Source organism: Strongyloides ratti, scaffold srae_scaffold0000002 (genome assembly GCF_001040885.1).
Source record: "Strongyloides ratti genome assembly S_ratti_ED321, scaffold srae_scaffold0000002".
Classification (NCBI taxonomy): domain Eukaryota; kingdom Metazoa; phylum Nematoda; class Chromadorea; order Rhabditida; family Strongyloididae; genus Strongyloides; species Strongyloides ratti.
This window is the reverse complement of record NW_020171520.1, coordinates 282,329-307,352: the sequence shown is the minus strand read 5'-3', so window position 1 is coordinate 307,352 and position 25,024 is coordinate 282,329. Positions and strand designations below refer to the sequence as shown.

Genomic DNA, 25,024 nt, shown 5'->3' with positions numbered 1-25,024 from the left:
TTTTTCAATATGAACTTTAAAAGGTCAATGAACTGCTACACTTTTCAATATCTGTAGAAATAAATCTTTAACTTTTTTTCTCTGCTTCTATGAGAAGTAGATATGAATGTTTTGAAATTTATATTTTTAAACACAAAGATTTTAAAACAATATTTGTAAAATAAATTTTTGAATGTGATTCATAAAAAAATTTTCACTCAAAATTTAAATAAAAATATCAACATAATTTTTTTTAAAGAAAGTTATTAACCTTTTTTAATATTTCAAGGATAAATAATTTTCAAAAAAAAAAGTCATCTATTACATTATTTTACCATAATCCATCTGTTTATAACTGTATAAAAAATTTTTTTCAAGGCTCTTCCAATACAATATTCAAAGTTTGGCAATAAAACAAATTTTAAAAGGTTATTTATTTATTTTTAATTTTAATAGAATAACATGTTTTGCATCAATAATTTTTTATTGTTTGTCAAACAATTCTAATATTTAAATATATTAGGGCAAAAATCAATTTTTATATGAAAATTTACGTTTTGTTGAAAGCAGAGAATGAGTCATTTACTTCTATGCAAATAATCAATTACTTTTTTTTTTTATCAATTTTCATCTTTTTTTTGTGTTTACATACATTGAACACTATCAAAATTGATGGTCATTATAATTTATTACATATATATCGCTTTCAAAAATCTTGAGAAAATTAAAATAATAAAAATTCCAAACTTTTTTGATTAGTTTTTTTAATTTTTTTGTTTTAAAATATTAAAAGTATTATAATTGAAATTCACATAAGTAAATAAAGTTTATTTAAAAAAATTAAAAATCCACTACAAATACAATTAGTATAAAGTTGGATAAATTATAATAATTAGCATAATAATACAATTGGCATTTAAACAATGTAAAACAATAGGACAAAAAAAAAAGAAAATCGTCCATCTAAAATTAAATTATATATTCTTTTCAACTACCAAATAAATTTCATATTATAATTTTTTAAAATCATTATATAAATGCCACATATGTAAGACTGACATCAGAAAAAACATGACATTAATAAAACTCCTATAACGATTGCCTGCTACTTTGCAAATATTTTCTGTTTGCTTGTCATATTTCAACACACTATACCACATACCGTCGTCCGCTTCATTTTACACCAATCTTTTTTCTCATCTCTATTAAATCATTAAACCCTAGAGGATATATTTTAGGGCATTTTTGTTTTTGTGATATTATTTGGAACCTCAAATATTAATAGAACATTTTCAAATTTTAGGATAATACGCTAACCATAATTACGAAGAAAAAAATGACTGCGAATTGGACAGAGGTTGACTTAGTATCATCAAGTAGTCCACCACCAGCCAAGAAATCGAAAATTGTTGTAGCGAATGGCGTTGAGGTAAGGTTTATTCCTTGACAATTATCAAAATTTTATACACTTAAAATATCTGTTGTTAATGTAGTAAAAGTATGGAAAATATTTTCTATGAGCGTATTTTTAATCATATTACCAAATGTTTTTTTCCAATTTCTTAAGTTCTCTACATGATTTTTTTTTACCATTCCTTATATTATAAATGGAGAATAGTTAGTATATGGACTATTTATTTTATTCTTTAAATTCTAAGCGGACGATGATGGGAAAATTTTGTGTTTTACTTCTTTTGATTTAATTTTATTTACTTGAATATTGATATGCGTATTAAAGTATTTCTTTTTTTTTTTTTATTTTTTCTTTTGTTGAGCGATGAATTAACCTATCTTTTGCGTTATTTCTTCATCATTCTTATGTTTGTCTGTTATATAATGTAATAATTTTTTAGTACAATTTAGAAAATTTTATCTATTATATTTTTGAGCAATTTAATACTCAATCAGTACTTTAAAATATGGTAAAGTAATTTAAAATTTCTCCATAGCGACAGTTACCTAACAGAGAATTTTATATCTCTCAATTTTTATTGTTTTTGTAAAATATGTACATTTGGTATATGAGTAGTTAAAAAATATTATAATTATTTATACATAGAATTTTCTCGTCAGTTTATCAAAATATTTAGCTAATAATTTCTTAAGTACTAAATGTATCACTCTTATTTATTACAGCTTACAACTACCGTTTCTATACCAAAAAATTCTGTTGAAGATACAGGTTCATCAAAAAGTCGGAAGATGCAACACGAACCTATGGACACTTCTGATAATATCCCAATGGAAAATGCAAATAGTCACAATGATGTTGTTGATACTAATTTGTATTCTCGGCAAATTTATGCTTTAGGAGAGAATGCAATGCTTTATCTCAGAAAAGCTTCTATTCTTGTATCTGGAATAGGTAGTGTTGGTGTAGAAATAGCCAAAAATCTTATTCTTGGAGGAGTACGACATGTAACTATTCATGATACAAAAGAAGCAACATGGAATGATTTATCAGGACAATATTATTTGAAAGATTCTGATATAGGAAAAAACAGAGCTTCTGCTTCACTAGAACATTTAGCTGAATTAAATGACAGTGTAACTGTGAAACTTATTACAGGTGACTTAAGTGAAGAAAGTATTTCTCCATTTGATCTTGTTATTATTACTGATACCTCATTTGAAAAACAAATTATGATAAACAAATGGTGTAGAAATAAGAAAATTAGATTTATAAGTGTAGATTGTAGAGGACTTTTCTCTTATATTTTTAACGATTTTGGGGATGATTTTGTTATCGATGATGTTAATGGTGAACATCCAAAAGAATTCCTTATCGAACATATTGGTAAGGATGGTGATGTTACAACATTAGAAGGTGCACGCCATGGTTTAGAAGATGGTGATTATGTTACATTTGATGAGGTTAATGGAATGACCCAATTAAATGGAATTAAGCCTCTTAAAGTTGTCGTCAAAAAACCAAATGTTTTTAACATTGGTAGTGAGAATGTTAGTCAGTTACCTGATTATGTTGATGGTGGTCGTTGTAAACAAGTTAAGGTTAAAGTTAATATAAAATTCAAAACACTAGAAAAATCTTTAGTCGATCCAGATTTTTTGTATTGGGATTTTGCTAAATTGGATGCACCTGCACACCAACTACCACTTTGGGAAGCATTATACAATTTTGAAAAAGTTCATGGAAGATCACCAAAACCAAGGAATAGCAATGATGCTGATGAGTTAAAGAAACTTCTCAAAAATAGCACTGAAATTCCTAGTCATATTATAGATGAATTTTCTTTCCAAGCAACAGGAAACTTGGCACCTGTAGCATCAGTTGTAGGAGGTATCGCTGCTCAAGAAGCTATGAAAGCCGTGACTCATCATACTACTCCTTTAAATCAATTTTTATTTATTGACCACATTGAAGCCTTACCCGGTGATTATTCAACTTTTGATAATTCTAAATTGTCAGAAGATGATTGTGCTCCAAAAGGTTGTAGATACGATGGCCAAGCTGCTATATTTGGGTGGAAATTCCAGGAAGAATTACTTAAACAAAAGTGGTTTATTGTTGGAGCAGGAGCCATTGGATGTGAATTATTAAAAAATGTTGCTATGATGGGTGTTGGATGTAGTAAGGATGGTAAAGTAATAGTAACAGATATGGATCAAATTGAAATTTCAAATCTGTCACGTCAATTTTTGTTCCGCAAAAAAGATGTTGGTCAAAAAAAGTCTGAAAGCGCAGCTAATGCTGTCTTAGGTTTTAATAATCAAATTAACATTTCAGCATTGTCACTTAAAGTTGGTGCAGACACTGAATCTGTTTTTCATGATGAATTCTTTTCAAATCTTAATGGTGTTCTCAATGCTCTTGATAATGTAGAAGCTCGTAGATACATGGATCGTAGATGTGTCTTTTATCGTCTTCCACTTTTAGAAAGTGGAACTTTGGGCACAAAAGGCAATACTCAAGTTGTTTATCCATATCTTACTGAATCATATAGTTCTTCTTCTGATCCTCCAGAGAAGGAAATACCTATTTGTACATTAAAAAATTTCCCATATGAAATTCAACATACAATTCAATGGGCAAGAGATTTGTTTGAAGGTCTTTTTACTAATCCAGCTGAATCTGCTAACCAATTTTTATCGGAAAAAGATCAATTTATCAAAAGAACTGCTCAAATGAATACTGGACAAAAGATTGAACTTTTAACTACTGTTAAAAAAGCATTAGTTGATAATAGGCCTAAAACAATTGACGATTGCGTTAAATGGTCACGATTATTGTTCCAGGAATATTTCCACAATTCTATTGTTCAATTACTTCACAATTTCCCTCCTAATCATTTAACAAATGAGGGAATCAAATTCTGGTCAGGAACTAAAAGGTGTCCACAACCATTAGATTTTGATATTAATTCACAGGAACATTACAATTTTGTATATGCTGGTGCTCTTCTTCAAGCACAACAGTATGACATTCCATTTAATATATCTGATAAAGAGTTTCGTAAAATTTTGTCTGCAATTGTTGTTCCAAAATACGAACCTAAGTCAGGAGTGAAGATAGCTTTGACAGAAGCTGAAGCTAAAATGAGTACTGAACACAATGATACTGATGATGTAGTTTCTCATTTAGAAGATGAATTAACTAATTTAACTCTTTCTGGTAATAAATTACTTTGTCCAATTGACTTTGAAAAAGATGATGACACAAATCATCATATGGAATTTATTACGGCTGCATCAAATCTTCGGGCTGAAAATTATTCTATCAAGCCTGCTGATCGCTTAAAGACAAAACAAGTTGCAGGTCGTATCATACCGGCTATTGCTACAACTACAGCTGCTGTTGCAGGATTGGTAATGATTGAAATGTTTAAAATGGTTGATGCCGGTGGAAAACTTCCACAAATTCCAATGAGCCGATTTAAGAATGGTTTTATAAACTTGGCTCTTCCATTCTTTGGCTTTAGTGAACCTATTAAAGCACCAGTAAAGAAATTTGGAAATAAAGAATTTACCCTTTGGGATTCTTTAGACGTAAAAGGACCTTTAACACTTCAACAATTAATTGACTGGTTTGAAAAAGAAACTGATTTGGAATTATCAATGTTATCTTCTGGTGTATCATTAGTTTACTCATTTTTCATGAATGCTCAAAAAAGAAAAGAAAGAACTTCAATGGAAGTATCTAAAGCTGTTGAAGATGTTTCTAAAATTCCTACTCCTACTTATACAAAATATGTTGTATTAGAACCAATGGCTAATTCTAGGGAAACTGAAGAAGATGTTGAAGTTCCATATATTAAATACGAAATTTAATTTATTTAGTAAAAGTTTCCAACTATGTTTGATTGTATAACCATAACCATTTAACAATAATAAATTGCTCTGATATTTTTTGTAATTTTAATCTTTAATATTTTTGTCTATTTATCTATTTTTGTATAATAAAAACTTTAATAAGTTAAAATTATGTTATTTTTATTAAAATGTTTTATCTAAAAATAATTTATCACCAAAACAGAACTATAAAGTAATACTTTTGGGATTACACATTAGATAATTTAGTGTTTTGGCAAATTTTCTTAATTTAAAAATACGATTATATCTAGATTAAAATAAAAAAGGAATAGCTGTTAGTAGTATACTTATTAAAATAAGTCAATGACTATTTTGTTAATTAAAATAATTGAAAAAATAAATATTTCTTAAAGATATATGTGATACTAACAATATTAAAGTACTATTTTATTTTAAAATATTTAATATTACTTTTAAAAGAATATATTTTTACAATTTTTAAAAATGACGCTTAAAAAAATGGTAACAGCAACTATTGTAAGTTTATACTTTTTTTTAATTAATCATTTTAATTAGCAAAAAACATCTAGAAGATATTCTACAAAAACAGAAAATATTTACAAAACAATAGGAACAAGAACGAGAGATTTATCTTTTACAGCTCCATTAAATTTATTAAACGTTGTCTTACTTAATCAAGCTCCAGTGTCAAATTTTACCGCTCATTTTTTTAAAACATTTGGAGCAACAATACATAAATATTGTGAAGATACTAATTCTTCTAATATATTTAAAAACTATGAGAAGGATTACAAGACATTAAATATTAATAGAGATAATGCAAAAAATGAAATAATCCATATCACTAGACAGGCTGATTTATTAATTGACAATTTAGCAGATAATCGCTTAAATAATTTGAATGTTAATTATGATGAACTAATGAAAATAAATTCAAGACTTATTATAGCAAAAACTACATCTTATCCAACTTTAAGCAATAAATCATGCGAACAACCTTCAGAACTTTCTATTGCTTTTTCTTCAGAATCAATATCCTCTGTTTTATTAAACTCAGAGGAAACTAATTTACAATCACCATATATTATTAATTATGCCAAATCTGTCGTTACTTCAGCAGAAATGTTCATTATATCACAAATATTAATGGCTTTGTATGAAACAAATATTTCTGGAAATAGACAAGTATTAAACTTATCAATACAAAATTCAATTGAAAATGTTTCTTTAATATCACATAAGAGTGAATCAAAGATACAACAAATGTATAATAGAATATATAGAACAAAAGATAACGGATACGTTGTTGTAGGTATTTGTGATGAAAATGATATTAATGAATTTTTAAATGATTTACATCTTGACATAACAAACAATGGTGCCTTAAAAGGCATTGATGAAGATGATATTGCTAGAATCATTGAAACAAAAACTTCAGAAGAATGGAGATTAAAATTTAAATTTTGTGGTTATATAAATGTTTTAAAATCCGGATTGTAAAGTGTATAATATATAATAAAACTATTATTAAATGAAGTGCGCCAAAAACCATATAATTTGATGACAAGTAATAAGACAGTGAATAAATATAAATGCACAAACTTTTGTATAGTTGTAAACCTAACCCAGTTAACATAAGAACTAAGGATTTAGTAGTAACTAAAAAGTTTGTCAACTCTTTATCTCTTGGGTTTGGGCATTCAAACGGACAATTTTTTCGCCTTTTACTAAAAAATTCCGTGCTCAAACCCAATAAAGAGCGTTCTTAATTTTTGGAGGCCTTCCTTCGGGAAGGCGATTTTAGCAAGTCTCCTTTTACACGGGATATTTTCTTAATTCTTGTGTATCATACTTATTTATATTATCAAGTTGAAACATCAATTTTCAGATATCCAAGTTTGTGTAAAGTTTATTTGATCAACGTGATATAATGAATTTATTTCCGCATAAAAATTATTTTCACTGAAATGACGATTTATACCTTTGCGAGAATGTGTAAAATTAAGTTTAAAAAAAGATAGATTTATTTATGATTATTATTGACGACAATATTACACTTGAAACAGGTATTATAAAGAGGAAAAAGAAATTAATTAAGTTGATATGACTGTAATGACAAAGTTATTGTAAAAAAATTTAATTTGCATTTAGACAATTTAAGAAAAATTAAAAGTAGAAAACATTTTGAATAAATAAAAAAACAATTTTATTGGTCCTAAAATAAACAAAATTAATTTATTTTGACATTATTTGTATAATAAAAAAAAAGTACGTACTTTTCCAATTGTTTTGTAATTTTCTTCATGATGTGCTGACACGTTTCCGAATCAAAGTTTAATTTTCATTTTTCTTCACTTTATTTTATTTCATTTAATCACAATGGATTCTTTAGAGTTATTGTATTCCCAATTACCAGATTTGAGAAGAGATTTACAGACAAAACAAAATGAAGAAGAGGAGTTGAGAAATGAAATCAGTGCAATTATAAAAAGTTTTGTATCAGGTATTAAAATACAATAATATATTTATAATTATTGTAGTAAATAATCAAAACGCATCAAATGGTTTTGAAAGTAATTGCAACATTTTGTCTCAAAATTTGGCATCCATTGAAGTTTTAAGTTCACAGTTAACAAATAAACTTAAGTCTGTTTCACAGTTGGCAGATAATATTTCTTGTCGTGTTTCTTCATTAGATATAACAAAAACAAGGATTGTTGATTGTCTACAGCGTATATCTGATTTGAATGATTTAAAGTCTTGTGAAGAAATAATTCCAAATTTACTTGAAAAAGAAAAATATGAAGAAGTATGTGAACATTTACGAAAATTTTTAACTTTAGATTCAAAAGTTTTTAAAATTAGAGCTAATAAACTTGAACTAAATTCTTCAAATACACGTGGTTTTGCTGATGATTCATTAACTTTTTCATACAAAATTTTACAACAATCACTGGAACAAATGAAACAAATTGCTGTTTCTAATTTAGATGATGCTTTAGAAAAATATGATGTAGAAAAAATTGAACGATTTACAAAATTACTACCTAAAATTAATGAACACAAGATAGGAATTGAAAAATTTAGTATTTATCTAAAAAAAGAAATTTCAAAAATTGGGGAAGAACAAAAAAATTTGTTGGAAAAATTATTGGAAGATGTAAATCAAGTTCAAAATGTTCGGTTTACTGATGTTGTATCAAATATTTTGGAGGGTGTTGCAGCAATTTTTGATAAATATTTCCGAATACTAACAAGCAATTATGGCGTTGATTATACTTTAATGTGTATTGAAAATGTTCAAGAGGAGTGTGATGTTCAAATGAATGATGTATTAACTAAATTTGAAAAAATAAAAGATGTAAAAGAAAAAGTTAAATTAATTAATTCTGTTATATTAGATGGACATAAAAGAACAAATACTAAGGATGATACTGAAAAATTAAATGCAAAACAACTTGAAAATATTTTCTCTGACATTATAATGATGAATAGTAAGGTTGGACTTTATTGGAAATTTATGAAAAAAAGAATTAGTGATGCTGATTTAAAAAATGCAGAAGATTTAAAAAATTGTGATAATGAGTCACAAGATGACGTTGAAGCTCGACTAGTTGAATTTGAGAAAGTAAGAAAAGAAAGACAACATAAAATAGATGATTTATGTCATCGGTCTAAATTTTCTGTTCAGATGCAATCATTAATGGGAGAATATGTTTTAATGGAACAATATTATATGACTGAATCTATAAAAAAAGCAATTGAGTATGATAATTTAGAAGAAAATTGCGTCGTTTCTTCAATTGTAGATGATGTCTTTTTCATTGTTAGGAAATCTGTTCGCAGATCTATAACATCTACTTCTGTTGATTGTATTTGTGCATTACTTAACAATGCAACTACACTTCTAGAAATTGAGTATTGTGAACATTTAAATAAAATTATCAAAGCTGGATATCCATCTAATTTGATGGCTGAAGCTTATAAGACTGCTCAAAATGCTTACATTGCTATCAAAAATGGTAAGAATACATCTAATGATAGTGGTATTGAAAAACAAAAACAACAATATTTAATTGCATTAAATAATTTTAAAAAAAGTGCTGAATCACTTGAAGTTTTAAGTAATGGGTTGAAGGATGACTTTAAACATCATCTTACAGGTTTAAGTAATCTTGATGATAATAAATTAAAAAATACTCTTGGTCAATTTGATGATTTAATTAGAAGATTTGATAACTTTTCTTTACTTGCAGTAAAAAAATTATGTTCATCATCATTAAAACCAAAGATCAAAAGCAATGTAGAAGAGTATCTTGACATTGAACATACTTTAGAGGAGAGAGATTTTAATGAATTTGAAGCAAATGATCCTTTCATGGAACAATTTATTATGAAACTTGATGCAATGTTATCACGTTTTGAAAACATACTATTAGAAGAAAACTATAAAGCACTAATAAAAGAAGCTTGTGTTGAAGTTTTAGAGCAGCTAAAGAAAATAATTTTCAAGTGTAATTTTAATCGGTTTGGTGGAATGCAATTAGATAAAGAATTTAGACAACTTATTTCTTATATGACCGATATTTCAGGTTGGCAGATTCGTGATTTAGCACAGGAAATGTCATACGTAAGTTTACAATATATTTTTGTAAAAACTAGTTAATTATAAAAATCAAAATGATTTTTAAAGATAATATTCTATTTTTAACTTTAAATGATTAATTAACCATTACATTATATCATTATAGATTACAACAATACTAAACTCCGAAACTATTGATGAAGCTGTAGACTTTTACGAAACACTTACATATGATTCATTAGTATCAGTTTCTAGAAAGTTAACAAGAGATGATTTAAAGAAAATTCTTAATTTGCGTGTTGATTTAAACAAGGAATTAATTAAAAAGATATTTTCTAATTGATAAAAAAAGATAAATAACTTTTTAAATAAAAAAATAATTTATTTTTTGAACAATATTTTAAATAAAAAACTATTTTATTTTTTTGTAAATTTATTATATACATCATTTTTGAAGATAAATATTTTTTGGATACCAAAGATTCATCAAATACACAAATATAAAAAGTATTTTAAATATTAATAAAATGATAATTTTATCAGTCAAACAAATACTTTTATGATAAGACAAAAAGTTGTCCAGTATTTCAAATGTTGAGTATTTTTTTTATACCTATAAGATTATAGTTTGTATACCGTAAATTGTTTTGTAAAACTTTATGTTTGAAATAACAACTTTATTCTTTTTATAAATTCAAGTTGAATATGGAAAACAGCTATTTATAGAATTATTGTTAGTTTTAAAAATTATGCTTTTATTTTTAACTTTATATACTAATAAATCTTGTTTCTATTATATAATTAGTGTTTTTAATATTAGTTATAAAAAAAGAATAGTATTTTATTGTGAAGAAAAAGTTAATTATAATATAAATAGTTCTAGGAAATTTTGATTTCAGTGATATTTGTGATTTATAAAAAATATTTGATAATTTATAAAAATTGTGTGATAATCAATAAATGAATTTGATAATTAATTGAAGGTACAAAGAACTTTTTAAATGAACAATTATTTAAATTTGTTATCATTAATAAAAATTAGATTAGGGTATTTTTTTTCAAATTTTCAATTGAAATAATTATTAGTGGGCAGAAGAATTATTGTTATGTATATCAAAAATTTATTTATTTAGAAGAAAAAACAATTTTGAAAATATTATTAAAATTATTTCTTTATATAAAGCAGATAAAAATTAAATAATTTATTTATTGATCATTAAATATTTCATAAAGACTTTAAAAAATATATATATTTATCCTACTTTTAATTTATAAAAAAAATTATAAAATATAAATAAGTTTGATTGTCACTTTCAATTATTTCATTATAGTTTCAATAAATAGTTTGAATAAAAATAAATTGTAAATTCATAGAATTACCATATTAAGTTATTTTGACAAAATATAAATTTTCACCAAGTATAGCAATAATCTTTTATTTAAGATTATTCAGAATATATCGAAATCCACAATATTCTAATATTCCTTAATATTCTATAATTTGTTTTGAACAACTATAGTAGTATATTAATGTTATTTGTCATGAATTGTGTTATTACAGGTTTCTGATTTTGAAAAAAGTTTAGATAAAAGTTGATTTGGTTTCGAAAACAAATTTGTTATAGCAATATTTTTGTCATTATCATATTGTTTAGTGGAAGGTTTTTCAGATTCAGAATTAGCACGAGCACGAGCATCAGCTGTGTATACAATGAAAAGATTTGCCATTTTTCTTTTTTTTTTTCTTTGAATATAGCAATAACTTGTAAACAAAAAAAAATTAAATTTTAAAAATTTTGATAAATTGGTTTACTATTTATATAAAATGTTTATCTTTTATGATGAATAAAAAATAGGCCGGTCTAAAAATGATTATGTACATACAACAATTTTTAAAATCAACGTATCACCACTTATCCCTCCCACTTTAAACGTCTGATTAAAATCACAAGTAGAATGTATGATATTTAATTTATTTGTGATCATTTTAACTAAACAATTTAAAGTTTATGTGATAAAAATTACAAACATATAATCATTATACTTGAATTACAAATTAAATTTTGAGATTAATAATTCTGATGAAATAGTTAGTAACTATATGTTCAATGACTTTTTAATGTTTGACATATATATAATGATAAATTATCCTTGATGTTATTTCACTAAAGCCTGTTTTGAAAATTATTATAATTAACTTTGTCACGTTTTGTTTGAATATACATTTTTTACAAAATAAAATATTTGTTACAATTAAAAATAGTAAATTTAACAAAATAATTTATGATTGATATTATTTAATACCGAAAAAAAAAATAAGCAAAAACAATATCACTATAAAATATATTTGAAAATAGTAATTTTTTTTGTTTTCTATAAAAAAAATACTACTTAATGTAAAATGAACAACTTTTATGTTATGATTATTGTGCAATAAATTATAAAATAATGGTTATTTTTTATAAAAAAAAATAAATACCACATTAAATTACTCCAGCTTTAATATATTTTTTAGGTGATATAAATATTAATTGTAAGATTGACAAAATACTCCTAATAGAGATGAACAATTTGAAAAATGTAATCCTTTTGACTTGTTATCTATATAAACACAATTTTCATCTTTATTTTTTTTTTGAATTGAATTATGTGAAAAATAATTATTTAAATCTACTACATAATCATTATTCCATTTACATATTAATATATCATTGTCTTGACAATGCATATTGACCCACAAAGGTTTATCCATTTCTTTAGAAAAAGTTTTTCCAACATCAATACTCTGTAAAATATTATTTTTTTATATTAATAAAAAAAAAGCTTACTTTTAATGCTTCTAAAATTGGTAATTGCATTTCCATATCATTACAAAGATTTTTAGAAGCATCATTAGAAAAATTGCTATTTATTTTTTCCTAAAAACAGAAATAAATTTATAAGTCTAAAAATTACCTTATTATAACAAAAATTATCAGTTTTCCTAATTTTTTTATCACTTGAACATGATTTTGTATCTAGAAAAGTATCTCTTTGACATAAATAAGAGTAATTATCTTTTATACTAAATTCTTCTTTACATTCTAATACTTTTGATTCTGTATTATATAATAAGATACAATTTTCTGAAATATACGGAATCAATTTTTTAATTTCCTCATCAATAATATCATCTGAACTTTTATATCTACAAACTTTTTCTAAATCACATCTTACTCCTACATCAATGTAACTATTATTGATAAATTCTTTATTAATACTTTTTAATATATTAAGATTTTCAACATTTTTCATTTCAAAAATGTACCTTTTACCATCTTCACATATATTAATTTTATTATCATTTGATTTATTACTTCTAATCAGTTTATAACATTTATTGTTTGATGGCAAATTAAATTCATTTTCATGGAAACATTTATTACTAAAAATAAAACATAAAAAGTATAAAAATTATTTAAAGAGATAATTACAAAGTATAATGTTTTCCTTATTAAACAAAAATAACATTTCTTTTAAAATTTTAGAAACATTAAATTTGATAATAAAATTAAAAAAAAAAAAAAACTATATTACCTGTGGTTAGACAACAATATATTTTTTGTACTTTTATCTCCAATTTTATGATTGTTTTTAATATTAATCATTTTTTTCTTAATTTTATTTTTTCTCAAAGGTATAGATATATTTTTTTCAATTGAAACATTTATTTTGTATACTTTATTATTAGAATTGTTTTCAAAACTTTTATTTGTATCTATTAACATGTATTGTTTCTCATTTTTAGTAAAGTTTTTCATAAACTCTTCACTAATTTCATGATGTTTTACAAATAAATATGACGTAACAATTAACAGTGCAAAAAAAATCCAAATAAAAAAAACTAGTATACATAAAAATTTTAAAATTTTTAATTGTTCCATCACTATAATATATATTTTGATATTTTTTTTAAATATTATTTATTAAAAGAATTAATGAAAAATTTGCATTTAATATATTTTTTTATGCATTAGTTTTTTTTTTAAAAGAAAATTTTTATTTACAAATTTCAATTCATTTAAAGTATTATTAAAAATTGTTTAGTACACATGAAATTAGTAATTAATCATTCAAAAGTTTCTTAAATAAATAAATATTCATTTTTATTGTGTCATAACAAATTACTGATAACTACAACATTTTTTATAAACTTTTTTTACTATAAGTATATACCGATAACTTAATACATACAAGACAATATCTTATAAAGTATTAAACTTTTCAAAGTTAATACCGTACATTTAAATAATAAAAAAAAAAAACAAATACTAAAAAATGAAAAACATTGTTGAATGATAAGACAAATATAAAATATACATAGTTTAAAAAAATAAGAAAACAAACCATAATATGGCAAATGAAAGTAGACTAAAATTGATTTTAACATTAAAATTACAAATATTTTTATTAAATTGACTTTTAACAATAAAAAAACAAAGATAGTATAATATTCAAAACAATACAATGTAATAGTTATAATCTGTCAAAAGCCCTGCTTGCAAAATTTCTTAAATTTCCGTATACTTTACTTGGTGGTGTTCCCATAATCAAACTTGATATGGCATGCCTAGCAACTGCTAAATTTTGAAAAGAACCTAATAAATGTATTTTACTATCTGCAATAACAATTCTTGTTTTTGTAACATTTTCAATTGTATATTTTGTTCTTCCATCTTTACCAGCAATTCTTCCAATAGCTCTTGATAAATGATCACCTTTTAATGGTTTGACATCATTTACCTCAAAAGATTCTAAAAACAAATGATCTAAACGTATAAGTGCCATTGCATCTTCAATTGAAAAACCAAGAACAAAAGCTTTGACAAAATCAGCTCCTTTCTGAAGTTTAGTTTTATTTTCTTCATTCATATTTGGACAACGAATTTCTACATTTTTATTTTTTAAATTATATCTAAAGTTTTAAAAATAAAAAGTATAAAAAAAAACACTTACCTAATTTGTAAATCAAGATTTTTTACAATAGGAGTCAAAATTTTCATCCAATTTTCTTTTAATGGAGTATAGCGATGTGGTGGAACAGGAATTTTTCTTACTTCACCCGTAATTACTTTCTCTTTTTTATCAATTTTTCCTTTATATTCTTTTTTATTAGCACTAATAAGACCACCACTAGGTTTAGAATTTTTTTTCTTTCTAGTAACAATTGTTTCTTCCTCTTCTTTATCTATACTTTTTGAATCATCTTCTATCATGGCTGTTAAAGTTTCATCTGTCTCAATGAGATCTGGAAGACTATCCATAACATCCATTGGTATATCCATATCCGCCATTTTTATATATAAAATAATTTGTTTAATTAATCAACTTTTAGAATAAAATGATAATAATAGATAATATTTTTTAATATTAACAAAATGTCTTACAAAGATTGGGACAATGTTTTGGGAAAAAGATATGAAAGGATAGTACTAAATATTCTTTATAATAAAAAATTATAATTTATTTGGTAAGTAATGCTTCCATCATACAATGTTAATAATTATTTTTATTCAATACCGAAAAACTTCCTTAATAATAATTCGGCTCCAAAACCGGGAGTAACATCATTTTGCCTAACTTTTCTTTCAATTTCACCAGCAACCCTTTGCACATCAGGGTGTTTTTGGAAAAGATAAACTATTTCGTCTTTCACGTGATTCCACATCCATGTTAAAAGTTGTTCATCTCTTCTTACAATCATATGACCAGTTTTAATAGAAATATCTCTATACTCAAACATAGTCTCTCTTACTTTTTTTATTGTTTCAGGATGATGAACACTAGATCTTAAAACTCTTGGTTTCCAAACTTCAGTTCTTGGTTTCATAAATTTTAAAGCTGATACATGTTCAGCTGCTGTTATTCTAGAAGGTCCTTCTAGTGCACCATCACTTTTAGTTACAACAACTATGTCAGATTGTTCCATAATTCCTCGTTTTATTCCTTGTAATTCATCTCCCTGAGATGGAGCAACAAGTAAACAAAACAAATCACACATATCAGCAACTGCAATTTCAGATTGTCCAACACCAACAGTTTCAATAATTACAACATTATAACCAGCTCCTTCACAAAGAATTATACTTTCATGGAGTCCACGAGTTACTCCACCTAAACTGCCACTTGTTGGTGATTGACGAATATAAGCCATTGGATTTCTAGAGAGATTTTGCATGCGTGTCAAATCACCTAAAACACTTCCACCAGAAATTGCAGATGTTGGATCAACAGTTAAAACAGCAACTTTAAGTTTGGCATTATTTGTTAAATCATCACCTAAAGTTTCAATAAATGAACTTTTACCAACACCTGGGGCACCTGAAATTGCAATTCTAAATATTAAACTTTTTTCACCATCTTTTAAAAATTTTTCTCTTTCTTTTTTTAAAATTTCATTTATTAAAAAATTTCCTTGTGTCCTTTTTGTTACATGTTTTGAAGATACAAGTGTTATGGCACGAGCTAAAGCACTACGATCTCCATTTAAAATTCCATTAGTTAAACTTTTTACAACTGGATCGTCTTTTGTTATTGTTTTATCATAAAATAATTTTTTATACTCGTCTTTTTGGTCTTCATAACTTAATTTTTTCATTAATAAATCTGTAGTAAAAGTGGGGCGGTTATATCTTATGGTGGCAAAGGCACGTGTTTGTGTGTAAAATTGAAACAAACGCATTTTCAAAATCTAAATAATGCCATTTAAGAAAAACATTGAATACAGATATTAAGAAGCACATAACTTTATGAAAATTAAATCATTAAAAAGTATTTGTAATTTTTTATATGATAATTATATTAATACTTAAGTCATTGATTCTAATAATTCATTCCAATTTATCTTTTTTCTAAAAACTTCTTGTTCCATCCATATTTCATAATTTTTCTCAAAATTACTTGGTAAATGAACATTAAAATCATTTAACAAACAAGCTTCTTTAGTTTCATCTATTTCATTTAAGAAATTTAAAGGCTTTTGTTTATCATCTCTATTTTGTTGTTCTATAATATTTTTTCTGCCATTGTTAAGTAATATATAACTCTGATATCTTCTTTGTATAAATTTTTCAACATTGTTTTTTAAATCTTGTTCTGCATTTAAATAATCAAATGATTTACATTTAGTTTCATTTGCAAAAGCCCAATCATCAATAAATCTGTGGCGTACTTTCAAATAAATTGAAGACATAATGTCAACATTTGATTTTCTCCATGGTCTTCCTAGATGCCTTGCTTGCATTTTTAATAACTTTAATATATATAACTGAAATGTTGCCTGTTTAACTTTCATGCACCTTTTTAAAAAAGCAGATGACTTGAAGACAACAAGCATTGATGTTCTACTTATTTTTCCTTTTGTTAATTTAGTTAATACTCGTAAAAGATTAATAGATGCAAATAAATTTCTCCATAGAAAATAATCTGGCAATTTCATAACAGGATTTTCAACATTTTCAGCTGTTAACTTAGGAAATGTATTGTTCTTAGCATAATAGACAACACAAAATGGATAATTCATATGGTAAAATTCATTTTTTGATTGTATATATTTTGGCATATTCCTGTCAAGAAACTTTAAAATCAAAGGAATGCCATTTGTAAAAACAAGATAATTTGCCATATGCTCAAATTGATATATATGATTTAGTTTAAAATGTTTTAAGATTAATATTAATATAGCTGAAATTCCTTTCATAATAATTTCTTTATGCCTTTTAATATCATTAGCCATTATAAATGTTCTTTCCAATGAATCGTCATTATTTTGAAATTGAGAAGTATCTAAATTTATTGAATTAGAGAGCATTTCATTGTTGTCAAAATCTTTTGGCAATACATCACTTAAAATATTAATTGTATCATTTTTTGCTTTTTGTGAAGGTAAAGCAGACATTAATATTTTTAAAAATGCAACAACATAATCTGGTAACTTGTTAAAAGTAGCACGATAAAATTTTTCAGTTGCCGTTTCTTCAACCTTTTCATTTAATGCATATCGATATTTATTATACATTTCATCATCTTTTATTTGTATCTCACTAAGGGAAACATAAAGATTCCGTTTTAAAGCTTCAAAACTAAGCAAAACTGGTTCTGGTAAACCGAATGTTGTTGTGTTATTATCTTTCAAAGTAAAACCAAAAAATTTTTGACGAGCATCTTGGAGAAATTTATCAATATCCTCCTGTTTTGATTTTGGTGTCCACATTAATTTATGTTTTGGTTCTTTTAAAACAGGACTATCTGCTTTTGGTGTTCTTTCACCCATGGCAAAAGCATAGTTTGGAAAAAGTACTGGTGATCTATTAAGAAAACGTTTATCACCATTTAAAGAATTATCTTGTTGATTTAAATCATCTAAGTCAGAAATCAATGATGCTTCTTCATTAGGGAAAATATTTTTCTTTGCAAGTTCATCATCATCATCAACGGAACTTTCACTTCCAGAAGATTGTGTAGCCAATTGTCTGGACATGAGGCGAACATGATGGCCTCCTCGTCCACCTTCACGTTGCATTTGATGCATATTTTGATCATTTGTTTGGCAAGGTTTCATATTCTTTGTAATTTCAAGAGTATCTTCAAGAACTTTTAGTCCCATTTCTCTTCTAATATTTGATTTAGTTTCTCTTAAAACATTCCATCCACCCATTGAACATAACAATAATTTCCATATTGTTAAAATAACTTTCTTTACAGGTAGAGAAGAACATTTGCGGTTTACAAAAGGGTGTAAAAGATCGAGTAAAAATACAACAAGAGTAACATCAGTATTTTCCATCTCGAGATCAATTTCTTCTATAAATAATTCCCTTAATTTTGTTAGTCTCTCTTTATCATCACCATTTTCTACTAAAACTTCCAAAATATCTTCTCTTCTAATGCTTTCAATAAGATGATATAAACAACCTAGAATGATTCTAAAAACAATATTATTAGCAATTGTATTCATTTTTTTAAATTTTCTTTCTAAACTATTTGTGCTGCTATATGATTGTGGAAACAAAATATCATTTCCAACACTAGATTGATAATTATTTACACCATTTCGTGAAGAACATCTACTGCTTATTATATCACCATCTTCTCCTCCTTCTTTTATATATCGATTTCCTTCAAGAACTAACAAACTACATAAAATAGGAAAATATCCTAACTCATACATTCTATATGCATTTCTGATACCTTCCAGGAGACAGTTATTTTCTAAATCTTCTTTGTTTTTATCATCTAAATCATGATCATCAGCATAATCTGAGAGATCCATAAAAGCTCCTTGTAATAAATATAAAATTGATTTTAAAGCTGAAGTTCTTTTATCTCCCTCAGAATGATCTAAATTATTTAATAGATAATTTAAAAAAGATTTCTTTTGTTCATCATCTAATCTCCTCCAATTCCTATTATTATTCCCATTCCATTTAACAAATGATTGTTCAAAGTCATAAGAATATTCAATAAATTCTACCATTTCTGAATAAGTATAAAATTCAGAAAGTTCTACTGAATGAGCATCTTGATCATTATATTCAAAATTTAATTCACTCATATCAGGAATATTTGTACTTTGATCTGTAGATACTATATCAGAAGTTGAAAAATCTTTCAATTTTGGAAGATTAGCTGATCGTCTTTGAGCCAATGTACATTCAGAAACTGATGTTTGATTTTGTTCTTGATTATTTGTTGTCGAAACAGAATTGTTACTATTCCCGTATACTGAAAATGTTTATTATAGGTAAAAAAAAAGTTTAATTTCATGCATACCGTCATCAGCGAAACTTGGGCGAACAGGCCTTGGTGATGGTGCCCCTTTCTGATAGTTCTGCATATTTTTAATTTTTTTTCTGCCGTAATACTACAATTAATGCATTCACAAAAATAGAAGAAAAAAAAACTAAGGATTGACAAAGAGATACATAACTCTCCAACCTAAATATACGACATAACATTTGTTTGCTAAAATTTATAAAATTAGTAACACAGAAAAATATATGTAATAAATAATATATATCTTTTAAATAATTTTCCAATTCTTTTATATTTTTATATAATCATTAAAAATTAAATGATCTTTAACTTTTCTTCATTTGTAATGTCATTATATAAACCAACTGTGTCTATTCAAATATGAAAAAAAAATATTATTATTTTTTTTTATTTTAAACGTGCATAATAAAAGATGAACAAATTTTAATTAGTAGAAAAACAAATTAAGTACAACTGAATAATTTAAAAAAAAATTAGACATTTGGTTGAAGTTAAGTTTTTACTTAAGTAATATATAGAAGTTACTGAAATCAGGAAATTAAACTTCAGATTGCAAAAGTAGGTATCACTTTTTAATCCTTTTTTTTTGGCATGAAAATTTGTTAATATTTTTACTGATTTTTTCATCATAAGTTCAACTTTATCGAATGCCTTTTTGTGTATGTTCTCTCTTTAAAAAGAATGTCATGTGCCTGTAGATTATTAATTACATCGTTTTCAGTTTATAAAAGATTTATAAAATAAATAAAAAAATTATTTGGTAAAATATATTTTTAAAAAAAGTTATTTAAATTTTTAAGATGATACTTTTTCATTATTTGTAGTTACATTATCTAAATTTTCATGTTAGAAGAAAAATTTTAGAAATAGTGTTGAGTTGATTTTCAAAATTTTTGTAAAAAGAAACAAATATGCAATTGATATTTTATAATATAATTTTTTATTTTTCATGTAAAATTTTATTCATTCTACATAATAAGCCATTTTAATTATTTTATCTATTAATTTGTTAAAATCTTTTTTATCATTATGCCAATTGGTTTGATATTTTAAATTATTATGTAGATATTTTTTTTGAGATTTTCCGATAAACATACTTTTACCACGAAAATTCATTTACGGTAATTTTTTTTTGTTTTCTAAAAAATTAAAAAACATAATAACAAACTATTGACACATTAAAATTAAACAAAAATTTATCACAAATATGATTAACAAAAATTTGAATAAATGTTAAATTTGTAAATAAAATCACGGAAATCATAGGAAAAATGACCCTACTAAATTTGAATATTAGTAAATTTTTTATTCATTTATAAAATTTTACTCAAGTACCATTTATATAAAAAAATGGACTTATTGTGTTTTTAAATCCATATCTATAAGAGGATAATTTTTTTTTAATTTTGTTTTTTTTTAATTAGTTCAACTTTCTTTCCGAAAATTTTTTTAAATGTTTGAAAAACGAAAAAAATGTTATTATCATAATTTTTGTTCATATAAAATGAGAATATTTACTACTTGACTATATAACAACTTTTAAATGACTATTGTATTATAAAAATTTCTAATAAGTATTATTTTAAAAAAAATAATCGGATATATATTTTATTCAAAAACAAGAATACAAATGATGTTCAATGTAAATAATCACAACAAATATAAAAAAAATAGCTGTGATAATATTAGATAATCAACTTATCTTTTGGTAGAACGTATATTAATTTCTTTAAAGGAATTAGTTTTTAAATTTTTTTAATAAAAAATTATTTATGTAATTGTTTTAGAATATGTCTGAAATAAAAAGTAATATAATTTTTTCAAATGATAAGAAGAGAGTACTTTTAACTATTAACAAAAATCATCATATTGCTATTGCAGGATGTAGTAATATAGCATGTTTATATGGAGAAGTTTTTATTCATGGTTTTCGTATAAATTCGAAAAATTCAAGTACTCAAAAGACATATCCAATTGCATCATACTCTACATCTGTTTTTCATACAATTATTGTAAATAGAGGTAGTGAATTTGAGAATGAAGAAGATATTGATCAAGTAAAGGAATCTCTATTGGTAAGAATTAAATTTTATAAATTTTAACATAAATTTTTACAGCCTTATTTTCCTGATATTAAAGAAAAATTGTCATTTCATACAAAATTTACAGCACTAGTTTATTTACTAGATAAGTCAGATTCAACAATAAAATTATTGCGCCATTTTTATCCACAGGTAATATATCATTAACATTAAAAAATAACATTATATTATTCAGATTATGAGCAATTTTCAACAAAATATATCAATGAAAATTTTTAATAATGTTTATCTACTAGAAAATGAGCATCATGCCCCAACTTCCTTAATTTATAGTTTACAAATTGAAAAAGATATTTTAACACGTATAAATGAGGATGATCCTACAAATGAATTGTTTACTGTTATTTCAATAGGTGGTAAAAATTCTGGAAAATCAACTGTTAATAGATTTATAGCTAATGCCGTTCTTTCAAAGTAAATTTAATTTTTAATTAAAATATATTTATATTTTAGAAATAAACATAAAATTTTGTGGCTTGATTTAGATATTGGACAACCAGAATTTACCATTCCTGGTTTTATGTCTTTAATTGAAATTAAAGAACCAATTTTAACTCCTCCACCATTTCACATGAAAACTGAAGGTGGTAAAATTTTATTTGTTGGAAAATATGAAATTGATTCTTTACATCGAAGATATATAACAATTCTTCAAGATTTGTATAGAAAAATAAAAACTTCTTACATAACAAAAGATAGTAAATGTATTTTGATTGTAAATACAATGGGATATATAAAAGATAAAGGAAAAGAATTAATGGATGAAATAATAGGAATTATTTCACCTCAATTATATATTTTATGTACTGGAAATGAAAATTTTGAGTATACTAATATTTATATAAATAAAAAAAATACGGTTATGATTGAAGCAAATGCTAATAAATTTGTTAATATGAATCAATTTAATTTAAATAAATCAAGAATAATTGATAATGGTAGAGTGGCAAGAAGATTACGTGTCATTGGTTATTTTTCTACACTTTTTAAAACATTTCCACTAGTACCATACTCTCCAAATCCAGCTAGGTGGCCAGTTTATGTTGTAAAGATGAATAAATTTTTTATTTATAATGAACCAGATTTACCTTTACTTGAAGAATGTAGATTAAAAGAAACATTAGAAGTAACTATGGTAGCATTGTGTAGTTTTAATGAAAATAATGATAGTGGATTTAATCAAATAAATTTTGAAGAACCTGATTTACCTATACCTATTGCTATTCGTTTTAAGGGGGTGGCTATGAAATTAAGTTATCGTCTCACAAATTTAGATACTTATGGAGTAGGTATTATAACAAATGTTGATATGGTAAATAAAACATTTTCAATTTGTACTCCTGTTGAAAAAGATATTTTAAAAAACAAAGTTCAAATTTTAGCACGAGGTCGTGGATTACATGTTCCTCCTGTTTTTTTAAATTGCCAAGTTAATGATAGTTATGATGGATATAGATCTTTGAAATCTATAAACAAAGAATGGCTAGTATGTAATCAAACAACAGCTAGAGGTCATGATAGTATGATTAAATTTAAAAGCAACAAAGATGATAGTAAATCAAAGAAACAAAAGATTGATGAAAAATCATTAATCATTATCGATGGAGAAAATAAGAGTTAATTATTTTGTAAATAGAAAGATTTATCTATCCGCAAATTTTATTTTTGCTTGTAATTAATTTATAGATAAAAATAAAACAAATATTAACTAATTTTTTATTGTTAATAATTATATGTATCATATATTTTTTTTAATTTTAAAAATTATTTTATTTTTTTAAATATAGCTATTTTATTATTAATACTAAATTTTTTAAACTATTTAGTCTGCATTTATTGTGCAGAAAGTATTGCCAAATTTTGTATTGTTTATGTTTATAGATCGAACTTGGCGATGAGGATAGCTTTTACACACCTTATGAATTACTTAATATATTAAGTTGCAGGATTACAAAAGAACGGATATCTGAGTCAAGTTTATATAGAAAAAAAATTTAAACTTCTTTTTGTTCCAGAAATATAACATTAGGTATTAAGTAAATTATATGCCATTATAACTTTTTTTAAATCATCATATTGAGAATCTAAAATTTTCTTCACACTATATGGACTGGAATGGCAAAAAGTAATTGCTGGAAAATCAACATCATCAAAACGAGACTAAAAATAATTATAAAATTAAAAATACTTTACCTCAATATTAACAACTGTTGGAAAAGTTAAAAATGCTATTAATTCTTTAATAAACATATATAGAAAAAAAATAAGACATAAAACAGAAATTGATAACCAAATTATTCTAACTTTTGTTGTTTTAGCATCAGCAGCATGTGGTATTCCATGAATACTACTAACTTGAGCCCACTCTTCAATTATTTCTTTGTTATTTCTATAAATTTTGATAAAATAAAATAATAATTATTACCTAAAATAATTAACTATTTTTTGTTTAAAATTAGTTTTTGTTACTGGTACATTAACATTCGTTGAAGAAGCCATTTTTAAAAATAAAAAATTATTTGTTTTTTTTTAAATTTTATAACATTTATAATAATGTGTTACCATAGAAAGTATTTTACTATGGTATCAAAATATGTAACAATAAAGAACATTTATTTATACAATCAAACAATTCTAAAAGCCTAATTTATATGAACATATATTATTTTTTATTAGGATTGTAACCGGGTGAAACTTCAAAGTCATCATATTTTGGAAAAGTAGAATTCTTCTGAGATTTTGTTTCACCTGTAGAATCAACATTTGGCATTGACTTCTCTAATATATTATTTCGTTCCAATTGTGCCTAAAAATATTTTTAGATAAAAAAGAAAAATTGTTTTTTACCTGTTGTCTGATACGATTTAATGCTAATTCATTTTCACTTGGAGGAAAACGACGTGTTCCTTTTAACCACGAAACCCATTCTTTAGTTGGTTCAGTAACTTTACCATTCATTGGAGCTTCATATCCTCTAAACAAAAATAATAAAAATTGTAATTTTTAAAAATTTTACCTTGTTTTACTGTGTTTTCCTTCTTTGATAACATAAAATTTATTTCCAAATTCATCTTCTGCAACATATTCTCTTTTTTGACCTCCTGTTGCTCTAGCAATCATATTCTTCCAAAGAGTACTCCAAACACTAGGTCTACTCATAATTACTATGAAATATTTTCTTTAATTTTTTTTATAGAAATTATTTTAAATATATTTAAGAAATTTTAACTTTTAAAAACATATAAATAATCAC

At 24.6% G+C, this 25,024-nt stretch overlaps 11 protein-coding genes across 11 annotated transcripts; 4 read left to right on the top strand and 7 right to left on the bottom strand.

Moving 5' to 3' along the window:
* Nucleotides 1-1,315: 1,315 nt before the first annotated feature.
* SRAE_0000036800 (GH24511p) lies at nucleotides 1,316-5,268 on the top strand (the record flags this gene model as incomplete). Its single annotated transcript, XM_024646249.1, has 2 exons — nucleotides 1,316-1,408; nucleotides 2,116-5,268. 2 exons carry the CDS (start codon nucleotides 1,316-1,318, stop codon nucleotides 5,266-5,268), a joined length of 3,246 nt encoding a protein of 1,081 aa, XP_024500451.1.
* Nucleotides 5,269-5,769: 501 nt separating this feature from the next.
* SRAE_0000036700 (CoA-transferase family III and CoA-transferase family III domain-containing protein) lies at nucleotides 5,770-6,771 on the top strand (the record flags this gene model as incomplete). Its single annotated transcript, XM_024646248.1, has 2 exons — nucleotides 5,770-5,787; nucleotides 5,827-6,771. The coding sequence occupies 2 exons, from the start codon at nucleotides 5,770-5,772 to the stop codon at nucleotides 6,769-6,771; spliced, it is 963 nt and encodes a 320-aa protein (XP_024500450.1).
* Nucleotides 6,772-7,650: 879 nt separating this feature from the next.
* SRAE_0000036600 (Conserved oligomeric Golgi complex subunit 4) lies at nucleotides 7,651-10,199 on the top strand (the record flags this gene model as incomplete). The annotated part of the gene is made up of 4 exons (XM_024646247.1): nucleotides 7,651-7,774; nucleotides 7,812-8,899; nucleotides 8,963-9,901; nucleotides 10,023-10,199. 4 exons carry the CDS (start codon nucleotides 7,651-7,653, stop codon nucleotides 10,197-10,199), a joined length of 2,328 nt encoding a protein of 775 aa, XP_024500449.1.
* A 1,140-nt stretch (nucleotides 10,200-11,339) lies between these two features.
* SRAE_0000036550 (Hypothetical protein) lies at nucleotides 11,340-11,584 on the bottom strand (the record flags this gene model as incomplete). Its single annotated transcript, XM_024646246.1, has 2 exons — nucleotides 11,340-11,341; nucleotides 11,416-11,584. Coding segments are annotated over 2 exons (171 nt in total).
* Nucleotides 11,585-12,383: 799 nt separating this feature from the next.
* On the bottom strand, nucleotides 12,384-13,503 carry SRAE_0000036500 (C-type lectin-like domain and C-type lectin fold domain-containing protein; the record flags this gene model as incomplete). The annotated part of the gene is made up of 4 exons (XM_024646245.1): nucleotides 12,384-12,641; nucleotides 12,685-12,774; nucleotides 12,812-13,280; nucleotides 13,433-13,503. The coding sequence occupies 4 exons, from the start codon at nucleotides 13,501-13,503 to the stop codon at nucleotides 12,384-12,386; spliced, it is 888 nt and encodes a 295-aa protein (XP_024500447.1).
* An 868-nt stretch (nucleotides 13,504-14,371) lies between these two features.
* On the bottom strand, nucleotides 14,372-15,189 carry SRAE_0000036400 (RNA-binding protein PNO1; the record flags this gene model as incomplete). The annotated part of the gene is made up of 2 exons (XM_024646244.1): nucleotides 14,372-14,810; nucleotides 14,852-15,189. The coding sequence occupies 2 exons, from the start codon at nucleotides 15,187-15,189 to the stop codon at nucleotides 14,372-14,374; spliced, it is 777 nt and encodes a 258-aa protein (XP_024500446.1).
* A 215-nt stretch (nucleotides 15,190-15,404) lies between these two features.
* On the bottom strand, nucleotides 15,405-16,577 carry SRAE_0000036300 (Methylmalonic aciduria type A protein,mitochondrial; the record flags this gene model as incomplete). The annotated part of the gene is made up of 1 exon (XM_024646243.1): nucleotides 15,405-16,577. The coding sequence occupies one exon, from the start codon at nucleotides 16,575-16,577 to the stop codon at nucleotides 15,405-15,407; it is 1,173 nt and encodes a 390-aa protein (XP_024500445.1).
* A 126-nt stretch (nucleotides 16,578-16,703) lies between these two features.
* On the bottom strand, nucleotides 16,704-19,730 carry SRAE_0000036200 (Striatin-interacting protein 1 homolog; the record flags this gene model as incomplete). Its single annotated transcript, XM_024646242.1, has 2 exons — nucleotides 16,704-19,618; nucleotides 19,667-19,730. The coding sequence occupies 2 exons, from the start codon at nucleotides 19,728-19,730 to the stop codon at nucleotides 16,704-16,706; spliced, it is 2,979 nt and encodes a 992-aa protein (XP_024500444.1).
* Nucleotides 19,731-21,459: 1,729 nt separating this feature from the next.
* On the top strand, nucleotides 21,460-23,392 carry SRAE_0000036100 (Polynucleotide 5'-hydroxyl-kinase NOL9; the record flags this gene model as incomplete). The annotated part of the gene is made up of 4 exons (XM_024646241.1): nucleotides 21,460-21,744; nucleotides 21,787-21,903; nucleotides 21,947-22,185; nucleotides 22,225-23,392. 4 exons carry the CDS (start codon nucleotides 21,460-21,462, stop codon nucleotides 23,390-23,392), a joined length of 1,809 nt encoding a protein of 602 aa, XP_024500443.1.
* Nucleotides 23,393-23,796: 404 nt separating this feature from the next.
* On the bottom strand, nucleotides 23,797-24,270 carry SRAE_0000036000 (Hypothetical protein; the record flags this gene model as incomplete). The annotated part of the gene is made up of 3 exons (XM_024646239.1): nucleotides 23,797-23,931; nucleotides 24,076-24,160; nucleotides 24,197-24,270. The coding sequence occupies 3 exons, from the start codon at nucleotides 24,268-24,270 to the stop codon at nucleotides 23,797-23,799; spliced, it is 294 nt and encodes a 97-aa protein (XP_024500442.1).
* A 163-nt stretch (nucleotides 24,271-24,433) lies between these two features.
* Nucleotides 24,434-24,930, bottom strand: SRAE_0000035900 (NADH dehydrogenase [ubiquinone] 1 alpha subcomplex subunit 12 family-containing protein; the record flags this gene model as incomplete). Its single annotated transcript, XM_024646238.1, has 3 exons — nucleotides 24,434-24,577; nucleotides 24,619-24,745; nucleotides 24,788-24,930. 3 exons carry the CDS (start codon nucleotides 24,928-24,930, stop codon nucleotides 24,434-24,436), a joined length of 414 nt encoding a protein of 137 aa, XP_024500441.1.
* Between the last annotated feature and the right edge of the window lie 94 nt (nucleotides 24,931-25,024).